General features: G+C 34.2%; 1 protein-coding gene across 2 annotated transcripts in view; it reads right to left on the bottom strand.

Annotated features, from left to right (window-relative positions):
• The window catches only part of TNKS (tankyrase), a 214,256-nt gene that overhangs the window by 181,979 nt on the left and 7,954 nt on the right, over positions 1-24,323 (bottom strand). For both annotated transcript variants that reach the window (XM_058525140.1, XM_058525141.1), the window contains exon 2: positions 2,401-2,625. In XM_058525140.1, the coding sequence (XP_058381123.1) occupies positions 2,401-2,625 (225 nt within the window). The remainder of the gene's footprint in view (positions 1-2,400; positions 2,626-24,323) is intronic.

Raw genomic sequence — 24,323 nt, 5'->3', positions numbered from 1 at the left:
TTCACTATTCTATCTCACATATAGAGATATGATTAATCTGAAAATAATCAGGCCAGCATTTCATCATCTAGGCAAAAATATTTTAAAAATTAAGTGTGGAGGGCCAGCCCGGTGGCGCAAGCGGTTAAGTGTGCGCGCTCCGCTGCGGCGGCCCAGGGTTCGCCGGTTCAGATCCTGGGCGTGCACCGACACACTGCTTGTCAAGCCAGGCTGTGGCGGCGTCCCATATCAAGTAGAGGAAGATGGGCATGGATGTTAGCCCAGGGCCAGTTTTCCTCAGCAAAAAGAGGAGGATTGGCAGATGTTAGCTCAGGGCCAATCTTCCTCACAAAAAAATAAAAAATATAAAAAAATAAAAATTAAGTGTGTACACTAATCTCTCAAAATCATCAGATTCAAGCAAAAGGGGGGAAAAAATAAGGCTGCCAATTCTTTCACCCAGTTGTCCCAAAGTGGAAATCTGCCTAACAAAAACATTTCAGAATTCCATAACTATACTCAAATTCAGAAAGATGATATATAAGCTATCAGAGGTTTCAGTATACCTGAGAATAAATCTCCTAACAGGCTCCTGAAAGCTAATTAAGTGTACAGAAGGGTCTACAACCAATCTTGTTTCCCATTATAACTATGTTACATACTTTAATAGCAGCTGTATCCTCAATTATATTTTGATTATAGTTTCAAAGGTGTCCTCCTTCCCTCAACTTTTATAAGGCACAAGAACTTAAAAAGAAGGAAAGCAATATGTGCCAAAGCCTACTGAGGACTGCAGGACAGGAGGACTGTGGGGATCCATTCTTGAAAAATTCAAGTCCTACATCCAGTCCTTTACTTCAACAGAACCTAGATAAAAGCAGCATTTTCATTACGTACTTTTGGGAGGGGGATTAGGAGGAAGAGGAGAGGAATATTAACTTCAATAAGATACTAAAAGCACTGATAGAATAAAAAATTCAGAGAGATATAGGTCGGAATACAGAAGACTGAAGCCTAGAAAGGACAATATTTCAAGAAGGTGACAACTGTATAAAATTCTATGACTAATGACAGAAAAATCCAATGGATATGAAAAAAGGTGAAGCAAGAGGGATGAAGGTAGGGAAGCTGAAAGTCTAGAATATTAGGTAAGAATACATATCAAATTCAATAATAGTTATCACATAGTAATTTCTCACAAGTAACTTAAGAGGTTTGGTGGTCAGAGACTATATTACCAGTGCAAGCTTTTCAGGGTAGTTTTATGTAATAACTTAGCCCAGGATGGTTTAGTGAGACTTAGGAGGAAATGGGAGAATCAACCAAAAATGAAAGATGTCAAAGATCAAAATGGACAGGATACCCAAAGGTCATGTCAATGGATGTTGAAGTGACAAAGGATAATGACAGAGAATGTGATAAAGAAGTTATATGGCAGGCATTGCAATAATTTGAGGAAAACTGAAAAACATATTGGAGGCTAGAATAGATGGCTATGAAGAGGGAGAAGATCTCAACAGCACCACCACTACATCTTTAAAAATGACATATATTTGAGTTTTATCATAAAGGTAACTGTTTAAACTGAAATGGATGTCATCCAGGAAGACAAATCAACCTGCCATGGGCTAAACAAACATCCACTACCTTGAGTATCAAGAAATAGATGCTACACTCAAGAAAAACTATGCTTGTCCTCTAGAAGCTTGTTTTAGATTTCAAAATGAAAGATTTTCTACAATAAAGCAAAATTTAAAAAATACAGACATATATAAAAGAGAAAGAAATGCTGAATGAATACAATTTCATATAATCTCAATACTTAAAATGGTTGAAAAGTTCTACTTTGTTCAAAATTGTTTTTTCTCTAGACTATGGCACATTTTGAAATCAGCTTTGAACCACTCACTCAAAGCTTTCCATTCCTGACAAAAGTACTGGTGTTCAATTTTTGCAACATAAAGAAAAAGGCTTTGCCTTAGTATTACATGACTTTTCTTGAATCAACCTAAAGCATCCAAATACGTAATCCAATTCGGTAATAACTTGTACTTTATAATGGCTCTCATTGAGGCTAGGATGGAAAATCTGTAGTCTTTTAAAGAGACTGTAAACTAACTAAATTTGATAACAGTAATCCATCAAAATTTAGTTCCATGCCAGCTGGCATTTGACTTGCATTTGGAGAGTTAATTTTGTAAATCTCATTCTTAACCAACTTTAGATTACCATCTCTCTACTTCCCTTTTGATGGAAAAGGACTGCTTCTAAGAATAAGAAGTAATAAAGCCTTCTTTCCCTATTCTGAGGGAACGCTATCTCCATTGCAATATAAAGCAAGAGAGAACAGTAAACCTTTATTTAAAATTTTATACCGATCACGTTGATCTTATAATTTAGACATCATCAAATAGTACTTACCAATACATACATCAATTTTCCCTTTAATAGCAGCTTCATGCAGAGGGGTATAGTTCCAGTTATCCCTGGCATTTGGATCGGCTCCTTGGCACAGTAGCAGACTCACAACCTCAGCATGGCCAAAAGAACAGGCGTTATGAAGTGGGATGAGACCCCCATCATCACGAGCATGGACATTAGCACCCATCTGCAGTAAGTGTTCTACGACATCCTTCCTTCCAAAACCTAAAAAAAAAAGAAGGAAGATATCTTATACATTAAATCAATTTTGTAAAGAATCATTAGAATTCCTTTAACAATATCAGCAAATATAAACAATTGAAGTACTGTCCTATAGCAAAAAGGGTAAAAAAAAAATTGGCTGCCATTCAAATGGATTCTCTTATCTCACATAACTTAGAACTAAGCTCTTCCTTTAGTCTTTGGGCAGTTCATTCAAAAAACGTTTCTTCAACATCTATTATGTGCTGGGCAACTGTGCTAGAAGTACAAAATGAATGAGACAAGACTCTAGTCCAAGGCATTCACTTTCCCTTCATGCTTCACAAGACAAAATTATATGTATAAAATCCATCTCTATATTTTAAGAGATGAAGGTTATTTAAATACTGCTGACAACCAAATCTAAGACAAATCACAACACTCAACATTACACTAGGGAAATTGGAGAGGAATGTCTGGATACCAGAAATATGTGGTGACAGTCTGGTTACAAAATATTTGAAAAGGAAGAACTAAAGATAGTGCCAAAATATCTACTCTTGGGACTGGTGGCCAAACTAAATGAAATGGGTAGTTAAGTGAAACAATTCAAGCTTGGGACTTATTGAGTTTGAGGAAACAACATGACAAACAAGTGAGAATACTGGCATTTGGAAACACTGAACCAGAACACTGGTAAGAAGTGTCACAATTTTCAGACAGAAAAAGGAGGAAAAAGGAGCCAGAAAGGATCTGAAGCGGTGTAAGGACTAGGTAAACATTGAGAAAGGTAAGAAATACCAAGAAAGCACAACATTATGGAAGTCAAAGGGTAACAACATTATGCAAAGTCCAGCATGATGAAGATTTAGTGAAATCAACGAAGAAGGGAAAAACCAGCCACTGACAATTTTTAAGTAACTGTAGTACAGTGATGAAATTACAAGCTACATTGCAATGGGTTTAAAAAAATAAAAGGGAAACTGCAAATATTAGCATTTTTCTCTTTATCAGCTAATACTTTTATTAATGATTCTTTCTTTCTTACTTTAAATTTTATTAGGTCTCACTGGCTAGATATCACTACCTCCATGCCATTACTTACCGTGTAATGTTATTAGAAAATGCTATCTTAAATAAAACTAAAAAGCAGTAAGAGAGTCATATCTTCCTCTATTTTATGCATATATAAACTAATAAATGAGAACTTTGTGGACAACAGAAAAAAAAAAAAAAGATTTATTTCAACATATGTCCTCCACACTATCTATAGAAATCCATTCATTTCAGGCAAGTAGGCTCTAAGAAGTCTCCAAAATAAAAGACATGTTTCCACAGATATATATTACAAAGTCAGAACTAGGTTTCCATAGAAAATATCCCTCAAATTAAAAATTTTGGGTGAAAAGAGGTCAATTTTGTATTAGTAACTGGAACACCAAAAGTATAGAGGACATCCTAATGTAACTATCGCCATTTATGCTGTTTGCAGAACTTTGTGGATGTCAAGTTCTGCTTAATTCTCTAACTTCAATGTCCTTCTTCCCCTATCACAACCCTCCTCTTTCACTGGGCCATAGGTGCTTTCTTTACCCAAGAAGATTTAACAATTTTCCTTCTTTAAGTCAATTTGAGGAAAGCGTTAGTGCAAAATCACATTTCCCTGATCAATGCATTAACAATGTTTGAGAACTAATTTTCTTTCTTCACTAATAAACAAACGTAAAATAACATAGTTTTTAACTTATCAATTGGCATTTTAAAAAATATTCATTATAACTTTGAAGCAAAATAGCAAAGAATGTGTTTACTTTTTACTAAAACTTTTACATCTAAAATATAAAATAAAGTAAAACAAAAATGCTCGGTATAAGTGAGAATGTGATGAAACGGAATTGTGCTCACATGCCGATAATGTGAGTATAAACTGGTACTACATTTTAGAAACCATGTAGCATTATCATCAATAGGCTTAAACAAATATACCCTCCGACTCAACAATATCACGTTTCAAACTTTATCATTAAAAAAGTATTCATATATGAACAAAGATTTTGCATCAAGAATGTTTACATAACATTATTTATAGAAAATCATGGAAATAATTTACATGTCCAACAAGAAAGGCTCTGTTAAATAAATGATGGTTTTTCATACAATATAACATCATCCTACATTAAAAGGATGCTACAGAACATTGCGAATGAACTCAATGCCATTGAATTATACACTTGCAAATGGCTAAAATGGTAAAATTTATTTTTAAACAAAACTGTAGCATTTTAGAATTTGTATATTTCACAATTTAAAAAATCACCAAAAAAGGTATAAGTCATATATACAAGAGAAAACAGGATATTACAGAAAATTTAACAACATGGAAAGGTGTTTTTTAGATTAATCAATCTTTTAGATTAAAAGTATATAAAACAAAATATAGGAGAAAAATATATATATTTGAAATATAGATAGGTAGAAAAAGAGACTAAATCACTAAGCAGTAAGATTATGGAATTTTTCTTCTTTTTGTGTATCTCTTTTCTTAATTATCATATAAAAACACAATTTTGCACAAAATATATTTACATGTGTACACATTTATAAAAGGAGGTAAGAGTGAACAGTGAAAATCAGTAAAGACACATTTTATGTGGCAATTATGAAATCATCTCTTCTAATATGATTTTGAATTAAAATGTACTATTAAATCAGAGGTTTTCTTATCCACAAAACGAATTAGTCCCCTATTTAAACTACTGGAATTTAGAAAAGTATATATAAAGTTTACTCAAAACATACACTCTACTTGTTCTATTGAGTACAAACCATAATTGGTCATTCACCATTGTAACAACGTTAAATAGCTTATGCATTATTTTTCACACATAAAGAGAATTCATTATCTCATGGTTACATAAGGGCTTTGTTTCAAAACAAAGTTTGTAATCATAATTATCTCTATAATTGATTTGCTTATTTGTGTCTAAGGCCCAAATTAAAAATAATAATTAAGGTCAGTTCAAAGAACTACATAGAATTTAAAGTAACTTATCACTAACTGACTCTTAGGGAAATAGTCCCTAGGTAAAAGCATTACAGACCCACATTGCAGACAAGATTTTCAGTGTCCCATTCCATCAAGTTAGCACGTTAAAAAAAATAGCTAAGTCACAATTTTTTAAAGGAATAATGTTGCTACTTATACATATATTTACGGCTCAGTATTATTAAGTACAAAAGGAAAACCTAGGAACCGTCTCTGTCTGATCCAGCAAAGGTCACGAAAAATTAAGCGAGTGTATATACTCTGATTTTTACCGACACACAGTATGCAGTAACAGACTTCCAATCTGAAAGTTATACAAGATGTATAATTTAACTTTAACAGAAAAATTCTTTTTGCTCAAGATACAGGCCCTATTCTTGACAATAAAAATAACAGTAATAATGATAAGTAGCAAACATTTAGTAAGCTCTTACATGTGTCAAGTATGCCAAATGCTTGACATGCATTTACTCCCTGTGATAACACCCTGTGAGAGATACCATTATCCTCATTTTGTTCTTGAGGAATTCTTTCCCTTGGTTCTGATATTCATGAACTGCAAATACACATCTCAAATCTGTCCACATGCCAGTGCTACCGGCTCTGATTATGGTTTCAAGTTCCATAATGTCTTGTCTAGACTTCAGTATATAACCTTCTAACTGGTCTCTCTGCTGTCACATCTGCTGCCCTACAATTCACGCTTAACACAGTAGGCAGAGTGATCTTTTCAAGGCATAGATCAGATTTAGTAGCTTCCCCGCTTAAAATCCTGCAATGGGTTCCCATAACACATATAATAAAATATTACTACAAACTCCTTATGACCTACAAGGCTTTATGTGAGCTGGCCCCTCCCACCTCTTTTGTCTCCTTGAGTCTTACTCACCCTTACACACCTTCCACTTTCTGTTCCCTGAATATGACAAACCTGTTCAGCCTAGGGGACTTGGCACTTGCTGTGTGCTCTGCCTGAGACCTCGGACCCAGATCTCCACACACCTAGCTCCTTCTGTCATCGAATTCTCAGCCCAATGATAAGCGACTCAGAGAGACTTTGACTGAGCACTCAATTTAAAGCCATCCACACACGTACACATACTCTTCCATCACTGTTTTCACTATCACTCAGTTTTACTTTCCTTCTGTACTTACTACCTGAAAGTGCCTGGTCATGCATTTGTTTACTTGCCTTTGATGTCTCTCCCCATTCAAGATGTTCCGTGGAAGGAGGTACCCCGACTGTCTTATGAGCTGCTGGTATCTCCAACACCCAGAACAGTGCCTGATACACAGTATGGCCCCAATAAAATATCTGTTGACTACATGAATATATATGTTTACTTACCTCATGGTAATTACACCAAAATAGTAAGTAAGTAGCTTTTTTTTTTAAATTTACAAAGGAAAACAGATTTAAAGGTTTTTCTGACTATGAAAATATCAGAAATATTATAAAATATATAAATAAACCACTGAGTTTTCATGAAGGAAAATCATCCATAATGTCACCAACCAGAGATAACCACCATGAACATTTTGATGACTAAACTTCCAGATTTCTTTCTTTGCAAATGTATGTGTGTGTGTTTTTTTAAACGTATCTTTTTTCTGCCTTTTTACTTTTCAAATATCACAGATATTTTTTCAGGTAAAAATTTAAAATTTATATATCATTTTCTCATGGATACTTAGCATTCCATTACACAGATATATCATAATGTATTTAGTTGATTGGTTTCACCACTATAAAAAGGAGATTTTTGCCATTAAGAAAAGTTAAAATAAATTTCCTTATACATATATCTTTGTAAATCTGTCTAGTTCTTTATTTAAGATAAATTCCTCCAAGTAGAAGTACTAGGTCAAAGGATACACATTTAAAATTTCATAGGTTGCCAAACCGTCCTCTGATTCATTCTTCAATTTTCATTTTCAACCAAAATGCCTGAGAACACTCATTTCCCCATCCTGTGTACATTAACATAATTTATAAGCTTTACTAGCAGAGAGGGAAAAAATAAAAATGTAGCATTTAATTTACATTTTTGGCTCAGATATCTGCATTTTTCTTTAGAAAATTAAACATATAAATATAATTGAAATCTCTCTCAATCCCAGTCATCTCCTTTCTTCCCCAGAGATACTATTATATAAACTCAATGTTTGTTATAGCCATACATATTTTTATACTTTTCATATATGTGTGTTTTTAAACAGGAGTTTATATATTTATATATATTATTTATATTTATATATTTCCATATATTTCATATTAATATATTTATACATTAAATATTTAAAATTCCATGTTATTAGAATATATTATATATATTCATATTATACTGTCAATATAATATGGTTCAACCTATACTAGTGAGAGGCTGATAATTGTGGCAATTATTCCCTCTTCTTGCCGGCAAACAGAAACTCAATTTTGCTCAGCAATTGGACAGAAAGTAGTATGTTAAGAGAAGGTAATCCTTTCCCCAGTCCACGGAGTGAATCCTGATTACTCTAAGCCAGAAAGGTGATTTCATTTCTCTCTGTCGGTGACTGGCCATGAGCCAGAAGGGAAAATCTAGAAGCTTCTGGAAAGATTTTTCTCTCCACTAAGAGAAGGTATCTGGAGGAAGAAGGCCCCTTTCTCCTCTCTCCTTTTTAGAAAATTCTCATATAAGGTTGTGACATTGGCAGCCGCTGATACCATGATGGGAAGGTCAAGAGAATTATGATAATACTGGCATAGAACCCTCCTGTGCTCATAGAGTACTAAACCAACTCTTGAATTTCCTACCTCTAGACTTGTCAAGCAGGACATAAATCTCCTTAGGCTTTAAGCTTCTGTTAATTGAGCTCCAGAATACTTAGAGCTGAACCCATGCAAATTGATACAAACATCTGTTCAAATGTTTACTGACCATTCAAGTTTCATCTGTCAGCTATCTATTCATTGTCTTGGCCCAATTTTTTGTTTGTTTTTTTCTTATTGTTTTGTAGGAGTTCTTTATATATTCTGAATACCAATCTTCTGTTGGTTACATGCATTATACATATATTCTCTCCGTTTATGGCTTGTCTTTAAACTCTGTTTATAGTGAGTTTGATTTCATACAAGTTCTAAACTTTAACACAGTAAAATTTACCAATCTTTCCCTACATGGTTTGGGCTTCCTACAGCATCTTCAAGATATCTTTCCTATTCCTACACTGTTCCTACAATTTGTTCTAGACTACTTTTATAATTTTGCTTTTCACATTTAGATCTTTAATCTACCTGTAAGCATGGTATTAATTAGAGATCTAATTTTATTTTTTCCATATCTTCCCTCTTTGGTCAGTTTGTTTAATAGTTTAACTTTAAAATAAGTCTAGATATCGAGTAGGGCAGTGTCAATCTACTCTGTTCCTCCTAAAAAATTATCTGGGCTATGATCGCTTTTTGATGTTTAATATGCATATCTTCAAGTTCCATGAAGAAACCTGTTAGAAACTTTTTAAAAGCTCACGGATTAGAATTAATTCTGGAAAGTTGACAAGTTTACAATATTGAGTGTTCTAATCCATATATATGATATCTCTCCTTCAATTCAGGTCTCTTATATTCTTCTATTTTTGTGTTTTTCTCCATTAATATCTTATACATATTTGTCAAGGATTATTGGATATTTTAAGGTTTTTGTTGCTTTTGGGACGGAGAGGGCAGTGGTACATTTGGAGAGGTCAGTAAAACCAAATCACATGGAGTCTTTGAGTCCTAAGTAAGGAGTTTGGATTTGAGCAGAACTTTGTCAGCCAAGATCTGTCTGCTAACTAACGTGGCTAGAGCACAGTTAGCAGTAGGAATGGTAAGATGAAGTGAGAAAGATAGGCAAGGGCTAGATCATTGAAGGCCTTTATATCAGAAACACATTCAGCTGCAAATGACAGAATATCTAGTGAAGGCTTAAAGAAAATGCAGAGATTCACATCTCACACAACTTGTCTAGTCCTAGGCAATTCAGGCTCATACAGCAGTTTAACACTTGTATTAACAGCTCTTTTCATCTTTGCACTTTGGAATCCTTAGCATGTGTAAGCTGTTTTTCACTTGTTTGTTACCTCATGGTCACAAAGGAGAGCTATACATCTAAGCCTGATGTTCAGGTTCCCACACAAGAAGGGAGAGAGGGCAAAGGGAGAAAAAGACTTTATCTTAGCCTTTTTATTATTAACAAAGCCTTACAAAGACTTCATTCATGTCTCACTAGCCAAAAATGTGTCATCTGTCTAGCTACCCAAAAAGTCTGGAAAATCAAGTTCTGATAGCTGGGCACACTGCTGCCTTGAACAAAATCTAAGATCTGTTAGTGAAGATTAATGAGAAATTGAATTTTGGGTGGACAGCCAAAAGTATCTGCCCTAGCCTTGTAAGTCATGCGTAAGAAGTTTGGATTTTATTATAAGTTCGTGGGAAACCACTTATTAGGAAAATAACTTGATTCCATTCAAGTCTTAAAAGGATTATCAGTTCACTATGTAAAAAGAGATTGGAGAGGGTCAAGAGCAAAATCAGAGGGACAGATTAAGAAAATTTTGCCATAGTCTAGGCAAGAATTGGTAGTGGTTTGGAATAGGATAGTGGCAGTGTAGATGGGTCAAAAAAGAGAAAACTAGGTTAGGTTTTAAAGCCAGAATGACTGGCTCCCAGGTTTCTAGCTTAAGCAACTCACTTTATGGAGGTACCATTTGAGAAGGGTCAGAGCAAGCAAGGGGCAATAAAAAGTTCACCCTGATGAATTGTTCTTCTCCAGCTACTAAACTAAATATGAAGCTATTTTTGTAAATTTCAGCACATTCTTTCCCCTAAACAGTGTGTGAGAAACAATTACATTATTTCACATATTCAAAGAAATTTTTAAATATACTATGTAGAAATCATTGTGCTGGTACTGTGAGGGAAACCTAAATTCATAACACATAACCTAACCCCAATATATTTAACAATTTTCCCTATTCTAATATTAGAGTTTCGATTAAGCCCATTCAAAAATGTTTCAATATCAAATCTAAGGTCATTAGTATCTATTCACCAGGTCTGAATTTAGAGACAGAAAACTGTTTCACTTATGTTCAGCGTTTTAAACTGCCTAAAATTACAGCTTCAAAAGAATAACCTTGGCCAATATTAAATCTTACAACTCACAGCTATGACTTCTCAAATTTAATAAAACGAAAAATCCTAGGGTGTTTGCAGTATTTTAAAGTGATAGTTTTATTTATGGTAGCAAAGTCACAGCTTAAAGACATTTTTCGCCCTAATTGGACTGTCAGCAAAGCCACAACCACTGTACATCATTTGAACTGCTAAATCCATTGATCTAACACTTATATATCCAATGAGAAAATTTATATTACATCTCCCATGTTTATTCATTTTTAATTGATTTTTCTTAAGTGTAAAAAAATTATACCCAAAAGATACTCAAAGTAACAGTAAAATAAGTTTGGGATAACCTAGGAAAATAACTCAAGAACTCTTACATATATTTTATCTAAGTCATAAAGGAAATCACAGAAGGTAAGTTGGGAAAGATAAAAAGGTACTCGGTGACAGATGTAACTTGTTCATTAATCTCTCTAAAAACATTAGGAAAAACTAGAATCTAAAATACTAGAATGACCTACTTACTTTCTTATCAATCCACTTCCATTCAAATAAAAAACAAAACAAAAACTCTTAACAATGACAATAAAATTACTTTCAAAGAAACAACATTCAGCTATGAAACATTTATGCAACAGCTGTAAGGTTTTTAAAGTAACTTTTCTTTCCTGGCCAACAGACCCATCATTCAACAATTTAACACTGGGATTCCACACATCTATGAGCATTCATTAATCACGGTAATTTATAATTTTGCTAAATTAAAAATCTGCATCACTCTCATATCTTGGCTGATGTGCAGGAGGCCACCTCAAAATTAGAGAGGGGTACCTAGAGGAGAAGATCCATCTCAACGTGATTTTCTAATTCTACTAACTTTCTTGTACCGGCCTACCTTCTGAAGTCTTCAAGTTTTCAGTTTTACTGCATCTTATGGAGGAAATTACATGCCACAGTGGTATTCCCTAATCTGGGGGTTGAGAAAAGTCTTGTGCCATAGTCTTGTGCCATTACTGGGTTAATTTTATGCAGTCCAATATACACAGAACCATAGATGATTAGTAATAAATTTCTGCTTACTTTATAATAAATGTTCTATGACAAAGAAACAAACATTTTCTATTTAATATTCAAAGTCATTATTGCATTCTCTTCTGATTTCCATTTTAACTATATTAGCCTTTAAATAAAGAACTATTTTACACTTCATTAGATCAGAAGTCACTGTTAAGCAACAGGGAGATTATTCGCTGTTGTTTCTAAAACAACAGTTTAGAAAACAAACTACAAAATGGCTCCTATAGAGTCAATGAAGTTGCATATGTTTTTCATTTGTCAAAGGCAGACTCTGACTGATTAATTTTTCCATTTTATAGAACCAGATTTAGAAAGGAAAACATTTATGCTTAGATAAAAGACAAGAAGTAGTCAATTAGCAAGTACACTCAAGCACGTGTGCCTTCCCCATCAGGAAATCACCAGAAGCAAAAGGGTAAGAGACAAATCCCAGATTCCAGCTAAAAAAAACTGAACAAAACACTGTAAGTAATCATTCCTCTTTGAGGAAGGAAAAAAAATGGTTGGGTGCCATTGTGAGAAGAAACAGCTTAAGAGCAGAAGATCAGGTATCCTGGACAAAGGATAGGCCAGAAGAAAGTGTTCTAATTGTGTCCTTTTCACTCCTCAACATTGTCACACTGTCCCCTATGCTATTGTGGAATACAAAAGCAGTATCTCCAGTGCGGTTCTACCCAAAAAAAGAGAGGTAACGTCACAATAAGATATTGGAACTTGGCTGGGATTAGAAGCAAAGTACAGGTGGACTGCCAATTAGGCATTTACAACGAAGGTGACAGCACTTAGAAAAGAGAAGGGTTGGAGAAATCCTGAGCACCAGGGTGTAGTTGAGCCCAAATCACCAACGGGATGAGGCATGTCCCTGTTTGCCTCAAACCACTTGGAGGACCAAAATCTAGAACAGAGGCTTTCACTATCCCTAAACCCGACCTCCATCAGAACCCATCCTCCCATATAAACGCAACATTGGCCCAAATAATTGTTAGTTCCAAGGGAATATAAGCTCACATGGAAAATAATGAGATGCCTGAGAAGTGCCAGCACCATGCAAGAACAGCAAAATGAAAGCAGAATTAATAGACCAAAAAAAAGACATTTAAAATAGGCAAATTAAATGTTGCGAGAGAAAAAACAGAGAATACTGAAAACATGAGAACAAAAATCTATCAAGTAAAACTAACTGGAAATATTGTGAAAAATATAACAGGAGAAATAAAAAAATACAATGAATTGATTGCATAATAATAGAAACAAAGAATAAATTCCTGAGAAAATCAGGTTGAAGAACTCTCCCAAAAAGCATCCGAAAGGCATTAACGGAAGGAGAGAATGAGAGAAGAGACAAGAGAATGGGAAGAGAGGAAACATACATAGAAATAACGACAGGACTTCTCATAATTAAAGAAAAATGTAAAATTTCAGATTAATAAGAGTTCACGAAGAGCCAAACAGAACAGACACATTATAGTGAAGTCTAGCAATATTAAAGGCTATGAAATTTCTAAATGCCTCAGAAAGAAAACAGATCATCTAAAAATAGGAATCAGTTGATTTTAGAATAAAGCCAACTTTCTCAATTTTAACAAAACGCATTTGGATGCTTAATTCCATATCTAACTAACTTTTTATTTACACGTAAGAGTAAAATTAAAATAATCTCAGATATGTAAAATCTCAAAGCTGAACAAAAAAGATCCTAGTTGAAAGTATTCTTATAAGAATACTTCAGCACAATGAAAAAGCAATTCAGTAGTTTGTGTGTGTGTGTCTGTGTATCTATGTATCATGAATTAACTCAGGAAAAATCTATTGCTGTGTCAAGGAATACTGAACAATAAACATTCTAACAAACAATTACAATGTGTGGGTTACAAACAGTACACAGCAAACAAACTTAACTGAGCCTAGGATAGCAAAGCTTCCCTAATAAAGTGCTATTTTGAGCTAAGAACTAAAGACTAAGCAGTTAAGTCAGAAAGGTTCAAACAAAGAGATGTAATAAAGATGCTGAAAGAGACAACAACATGGAATCAACTAATTTTCTACCACAAAAATCACAAAGAGAAGCAGGACCACCCTTCAAAACCAATATAACAGAACTTAAATTATATATGTCAGTAGGAAGACTATAACTATTCCCTACCAATGTGGCATAATTCAAAATTTCTGCTAAACATCAAAAGGCAAAAGAAAAAAAGTATAGGGAAAAAAGATAATTCACAAAAAGAGAAATATCAATTATTTTAAAAACTAATATCAGTTAATCTAGATATAATCAAAGAAATGCATATTAAAACATGAATACTGGATTTTTAAAATCAAAAAGCTACGAAATATGTTTTAAATGATTATATTTGGACACATGTACAAAAATGCTCATGGGGCACTATTCATAATAGCCAGCATACGGAAACTACACAAATGTTCATCAGAAGTGGTATATTCACACAATGGAATTCTATATAACAACAAAAATGAACAATCTAAAACTATACAAGATGGATGAATCTCATACAAATTAGTATATATTATTTAATACCATTTATATCAAGCTCAAAAACAGACAAAACTAATCTGTGAGTGGTAGAGGGGTAGTGACTCAAAGGACACAAGACCAGGGTTCTGGATCACTGATAATGATCTGACTCTTGATCTGGGTGCTACTTACCCAGGTATATTCACTTTGTGAAAATTCACCTCATTACACACTTATGACTTGTGCACACTTCTGTGTGTATATTTCAAAAAAAAAAAAAGAGTATGATAATGACTGGTGTTGTCAACAGTGTAGTAGGAAAATAAATTAGTAGAACCTTTTAGTAAAGCAAGTTTAGTAACCTAAAACTCTCTAGGAATATATGTATAGCACTGTCTTAACTTTCAGCAGTTACCCTTTTCGTTCATTTCATATACTTAAAGCCCAGAGCTCCTATAACTCTACAATTTCATGACTATCAAGTCAGATTTTCCTCAGAGATAATAACTATCTTCCAGACTTATAAGCAGTAAGTGAGTAACAATTGTCAAAATACTTCCTAAATCATAAAAGGTTGTACAAATATTACATGTTCTTAATCTCACTAGACTTGGAGTTTTAACCTGGGTTCCATGTGTCCTCAAGCAATGATTCTCAACCCTGCCTGCATGTGAGAATCACCAGAGGAGCTGGAAAAAACACAAAGCCCTGCCCCTACTCCTGCGATTTGATTTAACTGGTCTAGGGTTAAGAATCTTTGCTCTCAAAGTGAGCATGGGTATCAGCACTACCGGGACTTGTTAAAAATGCAAATTCTCAGACTCCACTTCAGACCAACTGAAATGAAATTTGGGGAGTGTGGCCTAGCAATCTGTTTCAACAAGCCCTCCAGGTGACTCTGGTGCAAAGTGTGAAAGTTTGAGAACCATAGCTCCAGTGCTTCTGGAAGTTTGTAATCCTCTCAAAATTACAAGTAAAATTTGGTGTTTAAGTGTATCTTTCTGGGGAGAATGTGCATACTTTTCATCAGATTCTCAAAAGAGTGTTAACAAAATTAAGAACCACTTACTTTAGCTCAGCAGCTTTCAAAGTGTGGTCCCTGAGACTCTTTCTGGGGGTCTGAGAAGTAAAAACTATTTACAAAAGAATACCAAGATGATTGTGGCTTTTTGCACTGTCAAGACAATATCAGTGCATGATTTTATAACATCATGTGTATGTCATTTGGAAAATGTACTCATGGTGCTCTTGATGATGCAAAAGCAATGGTGAAATCTTGGCATAAACCAAGACAGTAGCACCAAACTATATCATTAGTCATTGTATTCTTCATCACCAGGCCCTCAGAGTTTAAAAAAAAAAAAAGACTGCCAGTTTCACTTTAGAATGTCCTTCTTGAAAGAGTAAATGTTATTAATTTTTTGAAATTTCAATCCTTGAGTACACATCTTCTTAATATTCTTGTGACAAAATGAGAAATACACATTAAGCACTTCTGCTACACACCAAAGTATGGAGGTCTTGAGGAATAACACTATGCAACTGTAGGAGCTCAGTTTGACCTGTGTATTTGGCAGACATATTCTCAAGAATGACCAAAGTGAGCCTGTCACTTTAAGGAAAACAAACAGTATTTGTTTCCAATGAAAAAATTTGAGCTTTCAGGTAAAAATGAAAATTTTGTAAAACTTACATCTGCCACCATGGGCTTAACAGTTTCCCAACACTTAAAATACTTTTCTGATGAGATTGGTGGTGACATTAACAAATGTGCTTATTATTTACTATGAAGTGAAACACATCAACATTTGGAAGATCTGCATAGCTCAGTGAACTAATATTTTTCAAATGACCAAAACATGTATAGGATAAGATCCATTCGTGCAAGACATACCAATGGACTTTAACATAACAGATTATGAAAAATGTATTCATATGGCTTCAGATTCCACATTGCAACTAACCTTTAGGAAACTGTTATTTATCAACTTTGGATGTAGTATTAAAGGAAAAAAAAAATCTAAGATTATCTGAAAATGCTATTAAAATATTCCTTCCTTTTCTAACTACATATCTGTTTAAAGTAGGATTTTGTTCACATACTTCAAATAATAAAGCACAACAACTGGCATGCAGAAGCAGATCTGTCTTCTATTAAGTTAGACATTAAATGACTTGCAAAGTGTAAATTAATACCTCTCTTCTCAATAATCTTTGTTTTGGAAAAAGTTACTTTTCATTAAAAGTGTGATCTACTCTAACATAATACAGTTTATTATTTTTTTTGATTTCTCAGTTCTAATTCCTAATATAATAAATCTTCATAGACATAATCCCATAAACAAAAGCTCTTTCAACTATTTTTAAGAGTGTAAAAGAGTCCTAAGACCAAAAAGTTTGAAAATCACCGCATTTTGACGATAAACTTCCTCAAGGGCAGGAAATAATGCCATTCTCATCATCCTGCTCCTTATAGCGCTTATATTTATTGCGTTGTTACTGAACTACTATAAAATCTCAGGGCTCATGCCAGATTCCTGAGAAACAGACCAAAGAGGAAAAACACACTACAGAACAGTCCCAGTGACTGTTAATTAAGCAAGCAGCATGAAGTTCTTTTGAATTTCCATAAACACTTCATTAATACTTAGTTTCATACTGTCAAAGAAGGACCACATTTACTCTCAGAAATGTGAATTAATGGAAGAAATGAAAGGGCATCCTAAACATATCACTAAGATTCACTTTGTTGAATATGCTATTTTCCATATTTCACACGTTGGTAATATTAAGAAATCAGTTCTGTCTAGGAAAACAGAGAGATCAAAATGCCCACTATAACAGATACCCCCATTTAAAAATTTTTAATTGTGGTAAAATACCTATAACAAAATTTACCATCTTAACCATTTTTAAGTGTCAGTTCAGGGACATTAAGTACTTTCAAATTGTTTTATTTACTGTTTTACGTTTTATTTACTATTCAAGATGGGTTTTTTTCTTAACTGCTTCTATGAATCAAAACATATGCTTCTATGAATCAAAACATATAGTAAATTTATCTTCAAGGTTTTCTAATAATTTTAAGTTGTCTTTTAAAGAAAGGAGTTGGTAAAATATCCTTCTTCCATTTAACTATGAGGTTCTTCAAAGATTACTTCCAATCACACTTTTTTATGTTTATCAAGCAACTGATCAAAAGATCAGAGAGTCCAAAATCCTAATAACTGCAAATTTCCAATACCCCACTTACTAGAAACATGGTCTTAATCAAATCCTAGTCACAATGTTTTAAGAAAGCAACTATAAGAAGTTTCGCTTTATTTTAAATCCCTAGAAAAAGAACTGGGGGAAAAAATGCCAAAATGACTATATTGGCTGCCCTTGGGCAGCAAGACGATAGACGCTTTTTTATCGTACTTTCCAAAATTTGTACAATTACTTCTATTTTCAGAAAACAAATTTGAGAAAGCAATAACCATCATCAAATTCTAAAATGACTCAGAAGAGTTTATTTCTCATTGCTATCAACTTTCTACTTGAATAGCATGGGCCAAATGATTTTAGGACAGCCTGATACAGGTTTAAATCGGGCTCCATCACTTGACAGCTATGTGACTTTGGATAAGACATTACCCTGTGAGTCTCAGTTTCTTCATCTGTAAAACAGAGTTAAAACCTACCTCGTATGGTTGCTGTAAGAATTAAATAAAATTACATAAGGAAAGCACAGAAACCGCTCAAAGGCAGCAGTTGCTATTTTTATTAGTTTTTATACTATTTAGTAACAATATCAAAACTAAGTTCATTCATATGTATGCCAACAGAGCAGTGAAAGCACTTTGATGACAAAGGACTAAACTAATATATATGGATTATTATTTACACATTTAAGAAAGTCAGGAGATCAGAAATCAGAAGTGTTAACTTACAAAGTTCACTCGCTCAAATATTTATAGAGCGTAGACTATGAACAATTCACTGAATTAAATACTGAACTTCTCTTATTACATACCTCAAATTTATCTGCTTTCATAAAATTCCAACAGGGTAACAGTTACACTTTCCTACTGTTAAATATTTGTGGATTTTTTGGGGGGAGGGGGCAACCAAGTTTTGATAGCTTGCGATAAGATTTTTAATTAATCCAGAAGGTGTTTTTCCCAAATGAGAACATTTTCCTGCAAAGATGAAAAGCATAGCTTGGCATCTCTTCTCAAGATATTAGAACAAAATAGCTAAAATATATTCATTAAGCTGTAATTCCGTGTCATTCCTTTCTAAAAAACGAAATTTCCGCAGTCAACATGAGAACAACCTGAGCTTTTGGAAATGGAGAACTGCACATCTTATTAATAAGATGGATGAGAATGTCAAAATGGTTTCCACGGGTGGTGAATAAATCAGAATTAAGGTATCTGATCTTTTCAGTGTCTAGTTCCACACAAACGTATCCCAGCTTTTCAAAAGCATTATAACTGGGCATTATCTGAGCATCAGGAGCTTTAGGTTATTTTTAAACTATACCTGATGATACTTTAGCTTTAGCTTTAAGGATTTTAGGTCAATCAGTAACTTCAAAACAACTTTTTTTCAGTTTGTAGTTAATAAAAATCATCTGCCCTCTACCAAATGCCTCTTCTCTATTTTTTTTTAATCTACCACAGAAGAAAAAAGTTGCAAGTCCAAAAAACTAAACCAACAAACAGCTGCCACCAACCATTAGTTTAGTTTGTGTTACACCGAAAAGGCAAAAGGGAGAGGAAACTTCACATCACTTTATTTCCCCTTTTTCTACAATTAAAAAAAAAGAAAATTCACTAGTTTAAATGGAAGAGGGAGCTGACACATTCCAAAAAAAAACAGCCTCAAAAAAAAAAAAGGTTAAGCTCACACTGCTTTAATTCTATACATAGATACCTGAACAAACAGGCAAAACAAGTTTCACTTGACAAAAGAGCTCAGCAACTCACTGTAGGGAAAAGCAATCTTGGACATCTGATGAAGCCTTAAAAGGAAAACCAGGGGCCAGCCAGCCCACTGGCATAGCAGTTAAGTTCGCGCGCTCCGCTTTGGCAATCCAGGGTGCACAGGTTCAGACCCTGGGTACAGACCTACGCACCCTTATCAAGCCATGATGTGGCAGGCATCCCACATATAAAGTAGAGAAAGATGGGCACAGATATTAGGCCAGGCCCAATCTTCCTCAGCAAAAAGAGGAGGATTGGCAACAGATGCTAGCTCAGGGCTAATCTTCCCCGCCCTCCCCGCCCCCCGAAAAAAAAGGAAAACCAGTGAGTACACAAAAACAAAACACTCCTAACTTTCCTCAATTACTCATAATCAAATGATAGTTAGAATAGGACCCTCAAAGTTATCCTGAGCACCTTGGCTTTAGCAGAAATCCCAAAAAAAAAACCCCACTCTACTCAATTCTTATTATGAATCCACATTGATGATACAAGGTATTCATTCCCCCAGCATCAAGTTTACATCCCACCTTTCTGGGCATTTGTGTCAGAAGAATAAACAGGCCAAAGTAACTTCAAGGACCCTGACATAAAGGAAAAATAAGAATTTAAGAGGTACTTGTCTCTTCAATTGTATCTACTGGATATTTTACAGTCAACCACCCAAAAGATTTCTTTGTCCATGAAGCAAAAGTAGGCTATTAAATATATTTAAGAATAAGCTACTCTAATATTTTCACCCACATTTCACCACAAGACTCATGATGATGTTTATTCCTTTCCAAAACCTAACATTACAATAAAATACATTTTCTTAGCATTATTTACATTCCTTGATTACTTTTTTTCTCCTGGGCTCTAAGCTTAAGATCGCATGTTTTTAACATATTTATGCTCACAACTTGGGCCTTGATGATATGCCTTCTATCCCCCAGATATGTTTCCTTGGCCTTTTAATTGCCAAAGAATCACTTCAGGTCTGGAAGGAAGGAACACCTAGCCTGTGATCTTTTCAATTCCTTGAGAAGAAAGAGGTTGCCCCAGGGGAGAGAAAAAACAGGTGACTAGACTAAACTTCTGGCCAAACACACTTCATGTAAACAGACTATGAGGAAGACACCTTATCTACAAAATGCCCTTAGCAGAATGTCTCTGGTTAAGGCTCCCTAGAAAGTGGCATGCAGGCTATATAAAATAGTGATGTTTCATAATTTAAATGCTACTGCTGTAAGAGATGATCGTGCAAACCTTACTGAGAGACTTGATCTATTCTAGCTCAGAGTTGCATGTCCAACAAATGTAAAGAAAGAACAAAGGGAGTTACCCTGGACATCTCAGATCTCTATTTTTATCCTTGAAATTATTTAGCAATTAATTTCTGTAAAAATGAGCAATGGAAAAACATTTGAGGTCAAATCCCATACAAAGTTCTTATAGACAATACACACAGAAGAAAATGCCCACAAAACAGACAAAATTATGATCTACCATTTCAATACTAGCTAAAAGACAATACAAAAATGATGCAAGATATGAAAGAACAGCATATATCTGAATTAGAAATAAGATGACAGAATGCAGGAAATAATTCAAAATTTTAAAAAATCATTTCAGAAGTAAAGATTAAATAACAAGGAAAACGAAAGTGAAAAAAATACCACAGATAATGCCCTATATCAGGGATCAGCAAACCACAACCCATGCACCAAATCTGGCCACCTGTTTTTACAAATAAAGTTTTATTGGAACACAACCACACCCATTAATTTATGTATTGTCTATGGATACTTTATGGCACAAAAGTGGAGCTGAGTTGAAAAAGAGACCATATAGCGCACAAAGCCTAAAATATTTACCATCTGGCCATTCATAGAAAAAGCTTCTCAACTCCTGCCTTAAGAGAAATGGAAGGTAAAAGGAGGAATTTTTTAAAAAACAAAAAGAAATGAATATATATTTTTTAAAAAGGATTCAAGAGTAAGTGACAGTTATAAGGGCCTGGGGGGAGGTGGAAACAGGTAGTTATTGTTTAAATGGGTACAGAGTTTCTATTTAGGATGTTGAAAAAGTTTTGGAAATGGACAGTGGTGATAGCTGTACAACATTGTGAATGTATTTAATGCCTTTGAACTGTACACTTAAAAATGGTTAAAATTGTAAGTTTTATGTTATATATATTTTACCACACACACAAAAAAGAGCAAGTGACAACTTTAGAAGACAAAGTTCCAATATACATAAAAGCAAGGAAAAAGAATAAATACTAAAAACTATAATTCAGGAAAACTTTTCTAAAATAAAAGATCTGAAACTATGTAAAGAAAAAGGCTTATCACATACCTGAGAAAATCAACTTAGAGGGGCTAATGTCAAGATATACTCTAGTAGAATACCTCGACTTTAATGAAAGAGGAAAAAAATCCTTCTGACATTCAGGAAAAGAGACCAAGGGAAAGAAAATAAATTTCCATCAGGCTTTCAACATTAACAGTTTTTATCAAAAGAAAATGGAATAACTTTTTAAATACTCGAGAAAGAAAATGAGAACCAAAGATTTTACCAAGATCTAGCCAACTGACTTCCAAGAATAAGGCAACAACTGTTATTGACATTAAAAAATTTTCAGGGAATAGTGTTTCCAGGACATCATCCTGAGTAAACTCTAGAGAACAAGTGAGGGACCACCAAAATTAGAACTAGAGACATCAATATAAAGAATAGTGGTGAGCATTTACAACAGAAATAGATATAGAGCTGTAGCTATAAATAATGATTTCGGGTATCTATTGCCATATAACAAACTATCCCAAAATTTAGTGGCTTAAAATAACAACCACCTATTATTTCTGGTGATACTGTGCATTAACTAAGTTCAGTCACCTGGAGGCTCAATGGGGCTGGAATATCCAAGGTGGCTGGTTCACTCACTCAGCTGGCAGTGGGTACTGGCTGAGAGCTTCACTAGGGGCTGTTAGCAGCCTTACTTCTCGCTCCACAGTCTTTCTCAAACCATGGTGGCTGGATTCCAAGAGGGAGAGTTCCCAGGGCATGAAAATGAAAATTTCAGATCTCTGAAGGCTCAGACATTACACAGCATAACTTTTGCCACATACCATTCATCCGAGCAAATCACAAGACCAATTCAAATACAAGAGGAGGGAAAGAGGCTCCACCTTTTGATAAGAGGTGTAGTATAATGTACATGGAGGAAAGGAATATATGGTAGCCACCTTTGGGAACTCTCTATCACACACATACTTGTAGAACTAAAACTAAATGAAATTTATAAGAGAAAGTATGTAACAGCTACATCCTCTGACAATGGAGCAAGAATAATGGAGCAAAAATAAGGACAGCATATGCAAAATATATTTTAGTTGTTTTCAGTAATCATGTTGGTGTCTGTATTATTATTCTGAGACTATTTTGCATACTATAGGATAAAGCAAATGAGTAATTATGAGATATGCTGATTCTATAATCCCCTAGGTCCTTGAGAACCAGAAATCTAGGTATAGAAGAAATGATGTACAAATGTAATATTAAAAAGGTGAAGTAAAAGCCCTGAATTGGAATTAGAATTGGAAGTATCAATGTTAGTTAATTGGGTAGATTAAAAGAGACAGATTGTCAGAATGGCTAAAAAAGTAACTCCCAAATATATAAGGTTTATAATAGATATATTTTAAATATAAAGACACAGATAGGTTAAAAGTAAATGGATATAAGCAATAAGAAATATATATACATGAAAACATAAAATATAAGAGATATGATATAAAAAAGATATAAGAGATCTGAACAATACTATCAACTACCTTGATTTTACTGATATTATAGAACACTACAACCAACAACTACAGAATACATATTCTTTTCAACAGCATTCCCAAATAGAGTAAATGCTGGGCCAAAAAACAAGTCTCAGTAAATTTAAAAGGACTGAAATCATATAGAGTATGTCCTCTGACCACAATAAAATTAAATTAGTAATCAACAATAAGATCTAGCATACTCTAAGAATTTAGAAATTAAACACCACATTGCTAAATAATCCATAGGTCAAGGAAAAAAAATCACATAGGAAATTAGAAAATATTTCAAAGTGAATAATAATGAATATTCATCACCTTAACATTTGTGGGATGCAGCTAAAGCAATGATTAGAAGGAAATTTATACTTTTAAATTCTTATATAAGAAAAGTCTAAAACTAATGATCTCAGTTTTCACCTTAAGAAGCTAGAAAATGAGAAACAAAGTAAATGTGGAAGGCCGCTTCTAAGATGGCTCCCAGTGATCCCAATCTCCTAGTATACATGCCCTTGTGTAATCCTCTCCCCTTGAGTAGGGGCTGAGCCTACTGACTTCCTTCCAACAAACAGAACCCAACAAAAGTTAATAGGACAACCCTTCCAAAATTAGATTTTTAAAAGACTCTGGCTTCCACCTGCCTGCCCTCTTGCTCTCACACTTGTTGGCTCTGATAGTAGTCAACTGTCATGCTGCGAGCTGCCCTATGGAACTGAGGGAGACCTCAGTCCAACAACCTGTGAGGAACTAAATCCTGCTAACAACTACATGAGCAAGTTTGTAAGCAAATCCTCTCTCAATCAAGCCTTTAGATGAGACTATAGCCCAGCCCACATCTGGATTGCAACCAAATGAAAGACCCTGAGGCAGAGAACACAGGTAAGCCATGCCCAGATTACTAACCCACACCTGGAATCTTGACCCACAGAAACTGTGAAATAATAACTGTTTGTTATTTTAAGCTGCTAAGTTTTGGGGTAGTTTCATACACAGCAATAAATAACAAATATAGTAAACTCAAAATACGTAGAGTGAAGGAAATAATGAAGATAAGAACAGAAATCAGTGAAATGAAAAACAAACACTAGAGAAAATTAACAAAGCCAAGAGTTGGTGCTCTGAAAAGATCAACAGAATTGATAAACTCCCTTGCTAGACTAATCAAAAGAAAATACAAAGTACCAGTATGAAAATA

The sequence above is a fragment of the Diceros bicornis genome, chromosome 29 (assembly GCF_020826845.1).
Source record: "Diceros bicornis minor isolate mBicDic1 chromosome 29, mDicBic1.mat.cur, whole genome shotgun sequence".
In the NCBI taxonomy this organism is placed as follows: domain Eukaryota; kingdom Metazoa; phylum Chordata; class Mammalia; order Perissodactyla; family Rhinocerotidae; genus Diceros; species Diceros bicornis.
This window is presented reverse-complemented; position numbering and strand designations above follow the sequence as displayed.